The 12,466-nt window shown below is 53.5% G+C and overlaps 1 protein-coding gene across 1 annotated transcript in view; it reads right to left on the bottom strand.

The window, feature by feature from the left end:
- Window positions 1–11,837, bottom strand: part of TGFBI (transforming growth factor beta induced) — a 28,160-nt gene extending 16,323 nt beyond the window's left edge. Inside the window, exons 1-2 of the mRNA XM_040982298.1 lie at window positions 11,612–11,837; window positions 8,267–8,365 (exon numbers count right to left, since the gene is read on the bottom strand). Of these exons, the coding sequence (XP_040838232.1) occupies window positions 8,267–8,365; window positions 11,612–11,745 (233 nt within the window). The 5' untranslated portion in view covers window positions 11,746–11,837. The remainder of the gene's footprint in view (window positions 1–8,266; window positions 8,366–11,611) is intronic.
- Between the last annotated feature and the right edge of the window lie 629 nt (window positions 11,838–12,466).

Genomic DNA, 12,466 nt, shown 5'->3' on the forward strand with positions numbered 1-12,466 from the left:
ACACTAGAGCTTCTACACTCACAGAAACACTTGCCACCCATTGTCCTTCCATTGCACACCCTGCATCTGGAGCGACACAAGGTCGGCAGAGCACAGTGTCCACCTTCACAGTAATCCGCTCAGGAAAATAAAGAGCTTTCTCCTCTCCCAACTCAGAATAGTCCATCCTGCAATGTGGACCACCTTCAGGAGGTCCCAAACTCACAATGGGCACGAACCCAGTATTTTAGGGAGATCCCAATAACATTACACACAAGGAGGGGACTCAGAAAGCCTGTCCCAAAGAAAGACTGGCATACAACCTCATCCTCAAGTTCATCCGAAGGTCACCCTGACATGGCAGAGCAGACCCTCCTGAAGCAAAGACAGATGGTCACTTCCTTTCCCAAACATGGAGATGACCCATGTAGTAGCGGAGGGAACTCAGGCAATAAGTTTCAGCACAGAGCTGCTCCCGTGGGACTTTCAGTGTGCTGAGGGGCTGAGTGACATTCACCAGGAGAGGACAGACAGACTGGGAAGACATATGAAGTGCAGAAGCATGCCGTAGACACTCTGCCTCTGAATATTTTCTGCTTATTTTAGAGGCAACCGGAGGTTGGGAGTGGGGGGGGTGTTGGTGTACACATAGAGGAAGCTCCCATCCACCTGTTCACCCTGTTCACTCCCCACATGCACTGCAACAGCAGGGGCTTGCCTGGAGCCAAAGCCAGGAGCCCTGAGCACATCCAGGTCTCCAGTGTGAGTGGAAGCAATCCAATCACTTGAGCCATCACAGCTGCCTCCCCAGGCCTGCGCCGGGGCAAGGAGCTGGAGCTGGGAGTTGAACTCAGGCACTTCAGGAGCGATGTCGGCATCCTAGCAGCAGGAAGATGCAATCAAGTGAAGATGAACCCTGGCTCACGTGTTATCCAGGGGGATGGGTGTTACTCAGCAGGTCTCAGGCTGCCAGGGGGCAGCAGGTCTGGCTCAGCTAGACAGAGGCTCTAGGCAATGACTGGAAAGTGCAAGAACCACTTTCTTCTGTGCCCCCGAGCCCTGAAGGCTCCTGCTTCCTCTGCCCTTCCCACACCCCATCTCCTCTCATCTTGCCCCTTTCTGACCTTCATCTCTGCATTTTAAGAGCTGAACAGGCTGTGATCTCAGACTGAGCTTGTCCTAGCCACAGCTCTGTCACTTTTTGCAACCAAAGTGAGATCTGAGTGACACACAGCTTGCAGACGCAGGAGAATAGTACTAGAAACATGAGTCTTGGCTTGGGGATCCGTCAGCAACTAGCAGGGTGAATTGGAACTTCAATTTCTGGTCTCGGTTTTCTGATCTATAAAACGTGGGTGACTTTAAGCCAAATGACTTGATGTTCTTTCTGATTCCATACAATTTTAGGGGATAAAAATGGACACTTGCAGAAAAGAGCTGTGTTTTCTAGATAAGGCCAGAGACATGCTAAACCTTGAGCCCCCAGGAGCAGGGCCCTTCCAGGCATGGAGTCCCAGGCTTTCTCTGCTATGCTCCATGGCTCCATGGTTGTGATGGGAGGTGAGGAAAGCTCACATCCCTAAAACTTAGCTCTACTGAATGCATTTGTCTGTCCAAAATCTCATTTCTGGGGTCCTGTGTATGATGCTGCTACATACTTCCCCACGTGAAAAACCTGGCCACGCTGGCCAAACATCCTTCTTCTATTCTATGGGTTCTTGAAAAATCCATAAGGCAGCTGGACCAAGTCGCCAGGATTTTGTTGAGGATAGAAGAAAACGTTTCCCAAATGGAAGTCTGCTAGTTTTTATGGACAGGCATTTGTATGCGTGTATGTTTCAGTGTGTATGGGGTAAACCAGAGAAATAGGGCCCAAGGGCTGGAGGGAGGGGCATAAAGAGTCTCAGCTTGGAGTAGCTTAGGGTGGAGTCAGACAGCTATTCACTCCAATCCCAGACAGTGTGAACATTTGGGTGTGAACCACGGGATAAGAGTTTACTCTGTCTCTGTACCTTTAAAACCTGTTTTTAAAGCAAGCTGCAAGGATCCCAAGAGATGAGGGGACTTCTTAAGGTCACAGGTAGGTAGGGGCCAACCTGGGCATCATCTGGCATTTCAAATCTAGCCCTTTCCCTATGATTCTTAACAGGGCACAAACCTAAGGCAAGGAGACTGATTTGGAAAGCTGTCGCACCCTCTGCAGGCTGGCTCTTCACGGCCGGGCCCCAGTGTGGCAGGACTGAGGACTTTGTCATGCGTGGGTGGCTTGGGCACAGGCAGCCAGCTTCCACTCCAGAGGCCCAGCCTGAGGCCACAGAGCAGCCTCAAGCTTCAGGCTTTTCCCCTGCCACATGGACTGCAGCAGCTTTGAACCAGGAGGCTCCCTCTACTGTCCTCCTACTCCCCAGGCAGGGGAGTCTCTGCCACCCCCCAGGGTACAGGGGTAGGCCATGCTTCTTAGCCCACTCACAGCAGTCTTAGGGTTTGAGATGGTCCCAGCCCAGACCTGGTGCTTCACTTGTTCCTGGCTATCCCAACAAGTCCACCATTTTCCAGAGCTGGTCAGCACAGCCCTGGAAAAGCAGAGAGCAGATCCAAGACACAACACAGATCGGGCCCTTTCTGGGCTGGCCCACCCCAGCCCAGCGAGTCATGTTCCTGGGGTTGTTAGTGCTGAGATATCATGGGTGCTGCGGGGATGTGGGCTGGGGGACAACCAGAGTTGTGGGGCTGATGCCATCCTTCAAGGAGGGAAATACAGGCCAGGACGAAGCCTCAGTGAGCCCACGTCTGAGGCTCCCTGCCCTACATGTTCCTGCACAGAAGAGATCAGCCTGTTGGTCTCTGGGTCTGGCTGCAGTACTGAAGTTGTGGCTTTGCCATGGCCAGACCCAGTATAACAAATACAAGCCTCAGGTCAGAGCCTCCAGGACAAAGAGCTGCTCATGTCCACGTTCCTACTTTCCAGCTCAGAAGAGGAAAGCAGGAAAGGTGCCTAAGTGACAGGAGCGTTTAAAAGAGGGAGACTGAAAGATGGTGTTAATCTGACGACTAAGCATGGAGGTGTTGGGAGATTTTTCCCTGTTCCCTTTCACACTAACATTCAAGGCTGGAGGGAAAGAAGAATGGAGAGGGCTCTTGCAAGAAGGCAACATCCTAAGTTCAAGTGGATTGCACAAAGCCACTCCAGTTGAGTGTCCGGGGATGCACCAGACTCAGGGGAGCGAAGCCAGCAGCCAGGGAGCCAGTGTGCTGAGACAGAAGGCAAAGCACTTGCTGTGTCACGGTTTCTAGAACCTACAGGCAGACACAGGCTCGTGTTGAATAGACACTCTGCAGGCCCCCAGGACCAATTGCTGCGGCACTTCATTTCCTGTGCTCCTGGCCCTCACAATGCAGCTGGGCTGATGCTTGGGCCTCTAGGGACGCAAACAGGCCCTGCCTCACCTTGCCATGTACCCCAAGGACCACAGCAACTCCAGCACTGACCAAGGGTGAGCGAGATGAAGGACTAGTATGGTCTTAACAACACAGACTGCAGGTCCAGTGGCAATGTGTGTGTGGCAGGCAAGGGTATCTAAGGGCTCCTGTTCACTATCTATGCCCCTTCAAGTCCCAAGCCACCCTCCATCCAGCAAGGGGAGGAGCCCTTTTACACAAGAGAGGTTCATATTAACTGTTAGACCTGAGGAGGGATGGTGAAAAACCAGAAGAAGGCTGCTGGGGCAGGGGGTTCTGGGGATGAAGGGTTTTTTTTTTCTGAGCCTGCAGAGGATGCATCCTGAGGACCCTGAATATGAGTTTTGGGGCTGCAGAAAGACCTGGGCAGGCAGCTAGACTCTACAGGCTTGCTCACATGCACCCTCCCCATGCCACTGACATTAGATGCTAAGCTTTGCTCTCTCTGAGGACAGCACAGCAGAACACACCTCCCCCACTCATCATTGGGTGCCCTAGGGCAGGCTTTTTCAGCTTTCTGAACCTCATCTCCCCATCTGTAAATGGGCTCATGAAGGTTCTCATCACATTGAGTGGCTGTGGAAACTGAACATGTATACACACAAGAAGCTCTCAGGCACCTGATATTCACTAGCTGCCTTAGCAGATGCTGAGCTTCTTAAGCCACAAAGAGCTCCAACTACCAATGGTGAACCTGAAGACAGGTTCACAACATCATGGAAAGTGATGTCCTTCCGGAGAGCAGCAAGGGCTCAATCCCACCATCATCACAAGCAAGCCCTCCAGGACTCACTGCCAGATTGCAACACGGAGGGCCTGGGTTGGCTTCCCACTGTTTGAGTGAGGAACCACCAAGAGCTAAGGGGCTCCACACAACTCTTTTTTGGAAGCAGGGGATATGAAAATTCTGGAGATAAAGGTCAGAAATTGGCTGAAAAGAGCTGAAAGCAAAGGTGGCATTCTTGCTTGGGAGAAACCACTCCTTACCTTTTCCAGCTTCTAGAGGTGGTGGTTTCAACATCCCCATCCAACCCCACTCTAACACCATACGCACACCTCTTCCCAGGCTCTGAGCCTGAGGCTTGTTTCTCCCAAGGAATCTCTGATGACACCGGATTGCCCACGTAATCAATGCTCATCACTGCCCTCAAGAACTGTAATTGTCGCCTGCCAAGACACCCTTCCCAAGACACCAGGAAGCATGTGCACAGGTTTGCAGATTAGGATGTGGCATTTTTTCTACTTCCTGCAGTGTCTGACCCCCGAGGGCACCTGGGTTCATGGGAGTACTCCACATGACAAAATCCCATGTCCATCAAGCACACACCTAGTTTACAGAGTGTGACAGCACCTCCAGGAAGCCCTGCCCGGCAGTGTTGCTGGGAATTTCCAGTCTCGGTTATATGGGAACAGATGATCCATGGAACATGTGCTGGCCGCACAGAGGAATATAAAACAGACGCTAGCAGCAGCCTCGACAGCCCTCTGCCACCCTCTTCTTCGCTTTCTGGGACCTTTTCTTTTGCTCTCATGGTGGTACAACAGGGCGAAGGGAAGAAGAGGGGATAGCTCTGGTTTGGCTTTATGCCAGAATGCCCTACCCAGAATTCCCTCTTCTAGAGAGAGTCCCAATAGCTGATGGGAAACTGGCTTTGGCAAGAGTGAACTCTCCCAGTATTCAGCACAGGCCTCAGGGACATTCATACTTCAGCCTGGAGCACAGCAGCGCTTGCAACCAGAGATATAGCAGTGGCTGCCAGCAACTCAGCCTGGCTCCAAGAAGGCCTTCTGCACCTGGGAGTGTGCAGCTTCTGCAACCATCTTGAGTCCTTGGAGCTGCCAGTGGCCACCCTAGCTGCTAGCGCCTCTACTGCTTGCTACCTTACCCCAGGTTTGCAATGTGGGATTTTGGCTACCCTTGGCTCCTGCGCATTGCGTCAACCCCAACCTGGCTGTAGAACAAACTCTTGCTTCCATAGGCCTACACAAAGGGGCCCTGTCCAGAGGCAGCTGGCCTTCTGACAGCAGATTTCTGCACCTTTGCTCGAGTCACTACACACAAAAATATTCTGGCTGCTCATCCACCCATGGCCCAGAATCAGATAGCGGCATGCCATTTGCTTCCCCCAGTCCTCTCAGTTGGATTGGCCAGGGTATCTGTCACTCTGGTGCTCTCTAAGGAGAAGGAAAGAAAGAAAGAAGGAAACTCAGTAGGAGAGGCTTGCTGGAATCCCCTTATGGTGTGGAACACGCAGACTACTGGTAGGGACCAGGCAGCCTCCCCAGTGGAGGGCAGTGCTGAGCAGGGGGAGGCCAGGACCCTAGGTGGCAGACACATCTGTCCCAGAGGTGCAGTGGTAGCTCAGGCAACCTTCATCTCCCAGCCTCTGGACTGCCCTCCTCTTTCAGCTCCCTTCCACCTGCTCTTGCTGTTCCCCTGCAATACTGCTGAGACAGCCTCCCCCATCTTACTCCCCCTACCATGCCGCGTCCCCTTCCCCTTGGCTCACGCCACCTGGTCCCTACAGCACCCCGACTGCAGCTGCTGGGGGCCTCAGGGGGTAGGCTGCCCTGACTCAGCTCTCAAGGACAGCTGCCGAGTTCGGCTTCTTTCCTTCCCTCTCGGAGTCCTCTGGACCTTTCCCAAGTCAGCTCCACCTTCCTGACATGGTACACGCTGTTCCAGGAAGGACCTTCTTGCCTTGGATCTCCAAATTTTATATCAAGTTGTGTTTTTCTATCTTCATTTCCTCTTTTATTATTATTTTTTTTAGGTCAGCCTGAAGCAATGGCCACATCCAAGTCTTGGATGTGAGTATCGTTTCCTCTGGCTTCGGTAGCTGGGCCTGGAGCCTGACTTTTGTTTGACTCTCTTCTAAGCTTTACTTCTCCCACCCCATACACACACACACACACACACACACACACACACACACACACACACACTTCTGCTCCCCAGAGCCTGAGATCCTCTGTGCTGGCTGATGGGAAGGATTTTGTCCTCTCACCTCAGGGAGGAAGATTCAGTCTCCAGGAACATCATGTGTCTTGCTCTGGGACATACATGACAAGGTGCAGGTAGCATGAGCCAAGGCACTGAGGCCACTCCTCCCTGACCAGCGTCAGTCTGGGAACCGAGGGGGATGCTGTTGGGCCAGTGCTTCAGCACTGGGCACCCTGACACAGCTTGGCAGATCCCAACCTGTGGACAGTTGGCCCTGGGCTAAGGGAAGCCTGGGCTGACTGAAAGGTGGCATGCCTGGACACAAAGCACAGAGCTGCTTGCCTGGCATCACACCGTGCTCACCTCCTAAGAAGAAATTCTGTGGGGGCCTGGTCTTGTGCTTCATTAAGTGATTAATTATTCATTTGAGTGGATAACATGGGAAAAGCCCAATTAGCATGAAAGGCATTCTGTGTTTAATATAGCCTCACAGACAGACACACAGTATAGAATTTGGACACTCTCCATTACTAGTAGTAAGAATTATCACTAGCTATCTCTGTCTAGAACCTGGTGGGTGAGCTCCTAGCTCCCTTAGCATTCAGCTTTGAAGCTGGGCCCTCCCCTCCAGCTGTGGGAACCAGTGGCTATGGACCCACCCTAGGCAGGCTCCCTGGGAGCTGCTGGGCTGTCCCCAGCTCTATCAAGACTCCTCATCTCCCTTGACTCACACTCGGATTGACAGGTGCCTATCACCTCCGAGTCACACACTGGGATGGATACTTCCAGGAACATTTTAAGGAAGGAGTGTTTTCCTTTCCCTTAGTTCACAATGTGGGAGATCGCTGCTCAAAGGTATCAAAGAAATAAACATAATGACCCTGACACTGGACAGTGTACAAGAAACTTGGATCAGAGTTCCTAATCTTTCTGCTCCTAGATCGGAGGGCAGAGAGGCCCCTCAGCGGCTTGGGAGACTGTGTACAGCACAGGAGACAGCCAGCTTGGAGATGCGTCAATAGTGCCCAAACAGCCAGATTCCGCAGGACTCTGTCAGAACATGCATACACACCCTGATTCTGCCTGGCACATGAGTGGCTGGGGCAAAGGCTGCCTCCCTTCATGACGAGAGGCACCGCTAAGCCCCAATGTCATCACTCTGATCCATGCCCTGCTGGCACTCTCCCTTCAGTTGACGTGGTCTCAATGTGCAACTTCAGGGGTCAGCCTAATGGCAGCTAGTAATCACTGACCAGTAACAAAATGCCAAGGACTGTATCCAGTCACACCTCAAATCTCATGGCAACTCCATAACATAGGTCCTTTTGTTGTTCTCCCATTTGTCAGATGAACAACTGAGGCTTCTGAAGATGAACCCTGCACTCAAGAGTGACAGAGCCAGCGTTTACAGAGGCATCTAAATCTACAATCGGAATATATGATCACACTTCATTGCAAGCACTGCCCTCAGTACCCCATGACCTTTCAGGGTATTCCCTAAGGGCAGCAGAGCAGGGTCAATGCTGTCTAGCTTAAGTTCATCAACAAGCTGTTATAGCTTTACCAACGAGCATTGCCAGCATTCAGTGAGGACTGAGACTGTGTGTGTGTGAGTGTGCATGTCTGTGTGTGTGTAGGTTCCATTCTTCTTGTGATCCCCCTGCCAGTCCTGAAACATGCACCCAGATTTATCAGCAGCCTTAACCACACAAGATTGATCAGCTTGCTTCCTAGACATATCTGGCTGCACCTGCATCTTCATAGCTCCCCAAGAGGGCCCAACCTTTCGAAAGGCTGGCTGAAGCCCGGGACTTACAGCATGGCCTCCGGAGGAAGAGGAGACAGAGCATGGGATGGCCAGGCTAGGCAGTTCCAGATACTCACGTTGGTTTGCCACAGATTTTCCTCTGGTACCACTGCTTACAGTTAGTGAAGTATTTCTTGTTGGTGCCAATGACCTTCTGCACAGCGCACACATTGGGACTGGGAACAAAAAGCAACTTGTATTAGCAAAGAGGGCCAGCACGCCTAGCCCACTCTGAGGTCCTGCCCATCATGCTGACCTTCCTGGGCCAGCACAACTTTCAAGGGACAGAACACACATGGCTATTCCAGCCACAGTGCTGGAGTGGCTGTGGGGTTGACTTTGATCCTGTCCACTTGGGTTCCCACCCAGACGGGACCTTCCTGAGGAGCCTCTCAGGCAAGGAGGCTGCTGTTGTGGCCTGGTGACAGCTGGGAAGGATGTTCCTGAACTGGAGGTGGGAAGTTCCTCTGACAAAATCACAAGTCAGAGGAATGCAAGGCAAACAGACTGCGGGCTTTCCCCAAACTGCCACGGCTGGTGGGGAGTTGTTCAACACCAACTCTGTGAGACTTCCTAAGCACCAGCCACAGATGGCAGTCCATGGGCATGGTGGCTTTCAGGCAGCCACACCCACCATCACGGTCACTTGCCTACAACAACCTGGTCCATTCCCCTACTGGGAATTGGGTCACTGAGGAAGTCATCCTTGTCCCATCTCTGCCCTGTCTCTTATACCATGACCGTCATCTCACATCCAACAGAAGAGGGGGAGCGGCCCAAGGGAGCACTGTGATTATTAGTGGGTAATAATTTTTAGTGGATTGTTGGTGAATAATAATAAGAACCTGTAGACAGGAGCACTCAAGGCAGGAGACGAGAGAGCACAGGCTGGCAGGAGGGAGGTTCAGGGACACCCGCTCCCAGCTGGGTCTGACCTGAAGCCAGCAGACCTCTAGAAACTTGGCTCTCTTGGCCTGCTGCCTGGGATTCAGTCCCCAAATAACCCTGGACGAGTCCCTGCTGGCCACAGCCCAGCTCTAGGTCCTACAGACTGCTGTACGATCTTAGGAGTTACATCTGACCAAGTAGGAAATGACGCTGGCTGATGCAGTCCCTGCCACATCTCCAGGCAGCAGCAGCACTCTTCAACAGAGTAAGTTTGCACTGTTGCTGCTGGACCTGGAGGGTGGGGTGTCTGGGTCCCACTCCCTCCCGCGTTGGGGGTGGGGATGGGGTGTGAGTGGGCTGTGGACACAAGACACTGGTGCTGAAGTCTCTCAAAATGAACAAGCCATTTCTGAACCTCCTGTCTCAAGCAGAACAACCAAGTGCTTCAGGACCTCGGTCCAGGTTTTTGGTTGCTGATGTTCACAAGAACAACTGTATTTTGAGTTCTTGGTGTCAAGTTTCTCCTTTGCTCCAGCAACACAGCTCAGCTGAGAGTCAGCAGACCAAGTCAATTACTACACCCCCAGCAGCTTTCTGCTGTTGGACAGTTACCTGTCTGACTGAGCTATCTGTCCAACGGGCTCATGAATCACAGACTCCTCACTGATGGGGGAAGGTGACAGGGAAAATGGACATGGGCCTTACGTGCTTTGCGGGAGTGAGGCTCAGTAGTCTCTTCCTGGGCTGTGGGAGCACTCAACATTTCCTTAAGATAGCAAAGATATATTCTGTCCCTTGTCACTAGTGCTCACGGTGAATAAAGAGCTGGCAGGTAGATCAGATGATCTTTTTGCACCAGGTGCCACCCATGTGTACAAGGCCAGGTGACCCTGGGGTATGTTAGGGACAACGCATCTGTGCTTATACCCATTCTGTTCTGCTTCTTGTTCCTGTGCATCCGTGTGGGAACCGGGCCAGGCTGTTCATGTGACCAACTTCACTCTGCCCATCCTAGCTATCTGCCTTTCCAATGGACTCTGCACGCAGCTCACCAAGAAGAGTAGCCTGTGGGGGAGTGGTGGGGAAATGAGCCGAAACTTCTAATAAAGAGCACACATACTTCAATACAAAAACCCTATATTCTGACTGCTCTTTGCCCTTCAAAGGCACCTGGTGAGGCCCTTCACTGTGGCTGGTGCTGGGAGGCCAAGCTGTCATGCTGCATGGCGCACCCTGGGTTCTTCTCCCATCTGACAGCAGACAAGGCAGTTAGAAACAGACCCTTCCCAGGCACATGGAGGGCTTCACTGGTAAGCAAGTGTGGGGACCAGAGAGGGAGCTGGCAGAGGTAATGAAAGAGTCTATACCCCAGCTCATCTTTCTGCCCCTCCCCCCACTGTGCACTCAGCCTGTCCAAGGGGATTCTCACTTCCCCTATGACTCCCAGATGTCCTGGGTACCCATACCCACCTTCCGGGGCAGGGGTGGGAGGGCAGAGGGGGAGAAGCATTCATGCTAGGGATGCATTTCACCCTGCAGGCTTGCTCCCAGCAATGCCTCACCCCCTGCAGTGCCTCTCCACTTTGTAGCCCTAGGTCCTCCCTCATAAGGGCCAAGTGACACACAAAGTCACAGGCAGAGAAAATGAGAGTAGCTGCACCCTAAAGGGGCCACAGGTACCCACAGCACCGTGAGATGTGATGTTTCTCACTCCGCACCTAACTGGTGAATTCTCAGGTTTGGTGTTCTCATCTCCCCTGGGAAGACCATGGTGGAACTCTGCCCACAGGTGGCTTTACAACCTGCAGGACTTGGGGGTGGGGGTGGTGAAAGATACTGGCCTCCTTTCATGTGATCCTGGTGGGGATCCTGACTAGGTCAGACCCCCATGCTTGGCTTGGTCTTCACAGACCAACACACCCCCAGTGTCTCAAGGGAATATCTGCAGTGGCCACGTAGCACAATACAGTCTTGGCTTTTGCTTTTTGGGTGGCTTCCCCATCCACACAGAGCACGAAGGGTCCTGGGAAGTCAGCTCTTCACTGGGCAGGGGAGAAAGCCCACCCAGCTATATTCTGCAAGGCAGTCTTGGGATGCTAGGTGGTGGGTATTGGGCACAGCCCAGTGAACAGGGGCTTGAGGTCACCTAGGGTGCTACCATCTAGGTGGCCCCAGACAGGAGGGATAAAGGCTTAGATAGGTAGTTAGGACATGTGTGCAGTGGGGAAGGCAAGCCCTCAGGCACTTGCCCACAGAGATTCTGGGAGAAGCAGATGAAAATGCTAGCAACCGCTTTCTGTTCTTTGCTTGAGTTGGGGGTGGCTGGCTGGCTCCCTGAACTCCTTCCTCTACAAAGCACCGACCGCCACAGAGGCTTTCCCGCCTCCAACCCGCACTGCCCTCCTTCCACCACGGTCCAGGCTGCCTGTTTTTCTCAGGGCTTTGTCCCATGTCTCAGCCCACTTTGCTGCTTCTTCTTCCCACCCACCCCAAGCGCGCTCTCTGCCTAGCGCCTAGGCGAGCGCACGGCTTACCCGTGCTGGCGACCCCGGAGCCGGCTGTGCTGCAGCACCAGCTGGTAAGGTGATTTGGCAGGGCCTGCCAGGGTCGCGGTGGGGCCCAAAGCCAGCGCTAGGGCGAGGGCCAGGAGGCGAACGACGAGCGCCATGGAGCGGGAGGACGCTAGCGGACCAGGGACAGCAGGTCGTGCAAGCCAGCAGCGGGGAAGTGAGAGAGCCTGGACTGCCCGGGCCAGGTTAAGTAAGCGGGAGGGAGCGGCTGCGAGGGGCGGGGAAGCGGCCTCTGCAGCGGGGAAGGGCGGGCCGGCCTGGCGCCTCCCCAGCCGCTGGCGCCCCCCCAACCAGCTGCCTCACCCGTTCACCCGCGGTCTCCCTGAGCTCCAGACCCAGGTGCAGGTCCTTGCAGGATGCCTCCTAGGGCACCCTCCAAATGGGGACACAGGGTGTGAGCAGCAGTGTTGCCACTGAGGCTCTACCTAAACCTTAGTGGTCTTCTTGCCCTGAACTCTAATACTCCTCAGTGCATTGGCTACACAAAGAGGAAGGGCAAGAATGCGGTAGTACAGGCCCCCAGGACATTCTGCCATTGACACACATGAGGTCAGTGGAGAGAGATGGGTACCTTTTGTGGGCCCACAGCTGTTCTTGGAAACCTTGAGGAGGGCAGCAGGCTCACCATTGTGTCCTCTTTCAAAACCATCTCTGGGCCCCAGATGCCCCGGGGAGCTCAGAACAGAAAAGCACACAGTCACGTGGCAGGGAGGCAGGTGCGCACCCAAACATGTGTTAGTCACCCCTCCCTCCACCACCAGCTGCCTGTTACTCCCAGCCCTGGGGAGATGAAGATGAATGACTGAATCTTTTCCCCCC

This window comes from Ochotona curzoniae, unplaced genomic scaffold (genome assembly GCF_017591425.1).
Source record: "Ochotona curzoniae isolate NIBS_2020 unplaced genomic scaffold, NIBS_Ocur_1.0 contig_1, whole genome shotgun sequence".
Lineage (NCBI taxonomy): Eukaryota > Metazoa > Chordata > Mammalia > Lagomorpha > Ochotonidae > Ochotona > Ochotona curzoniae.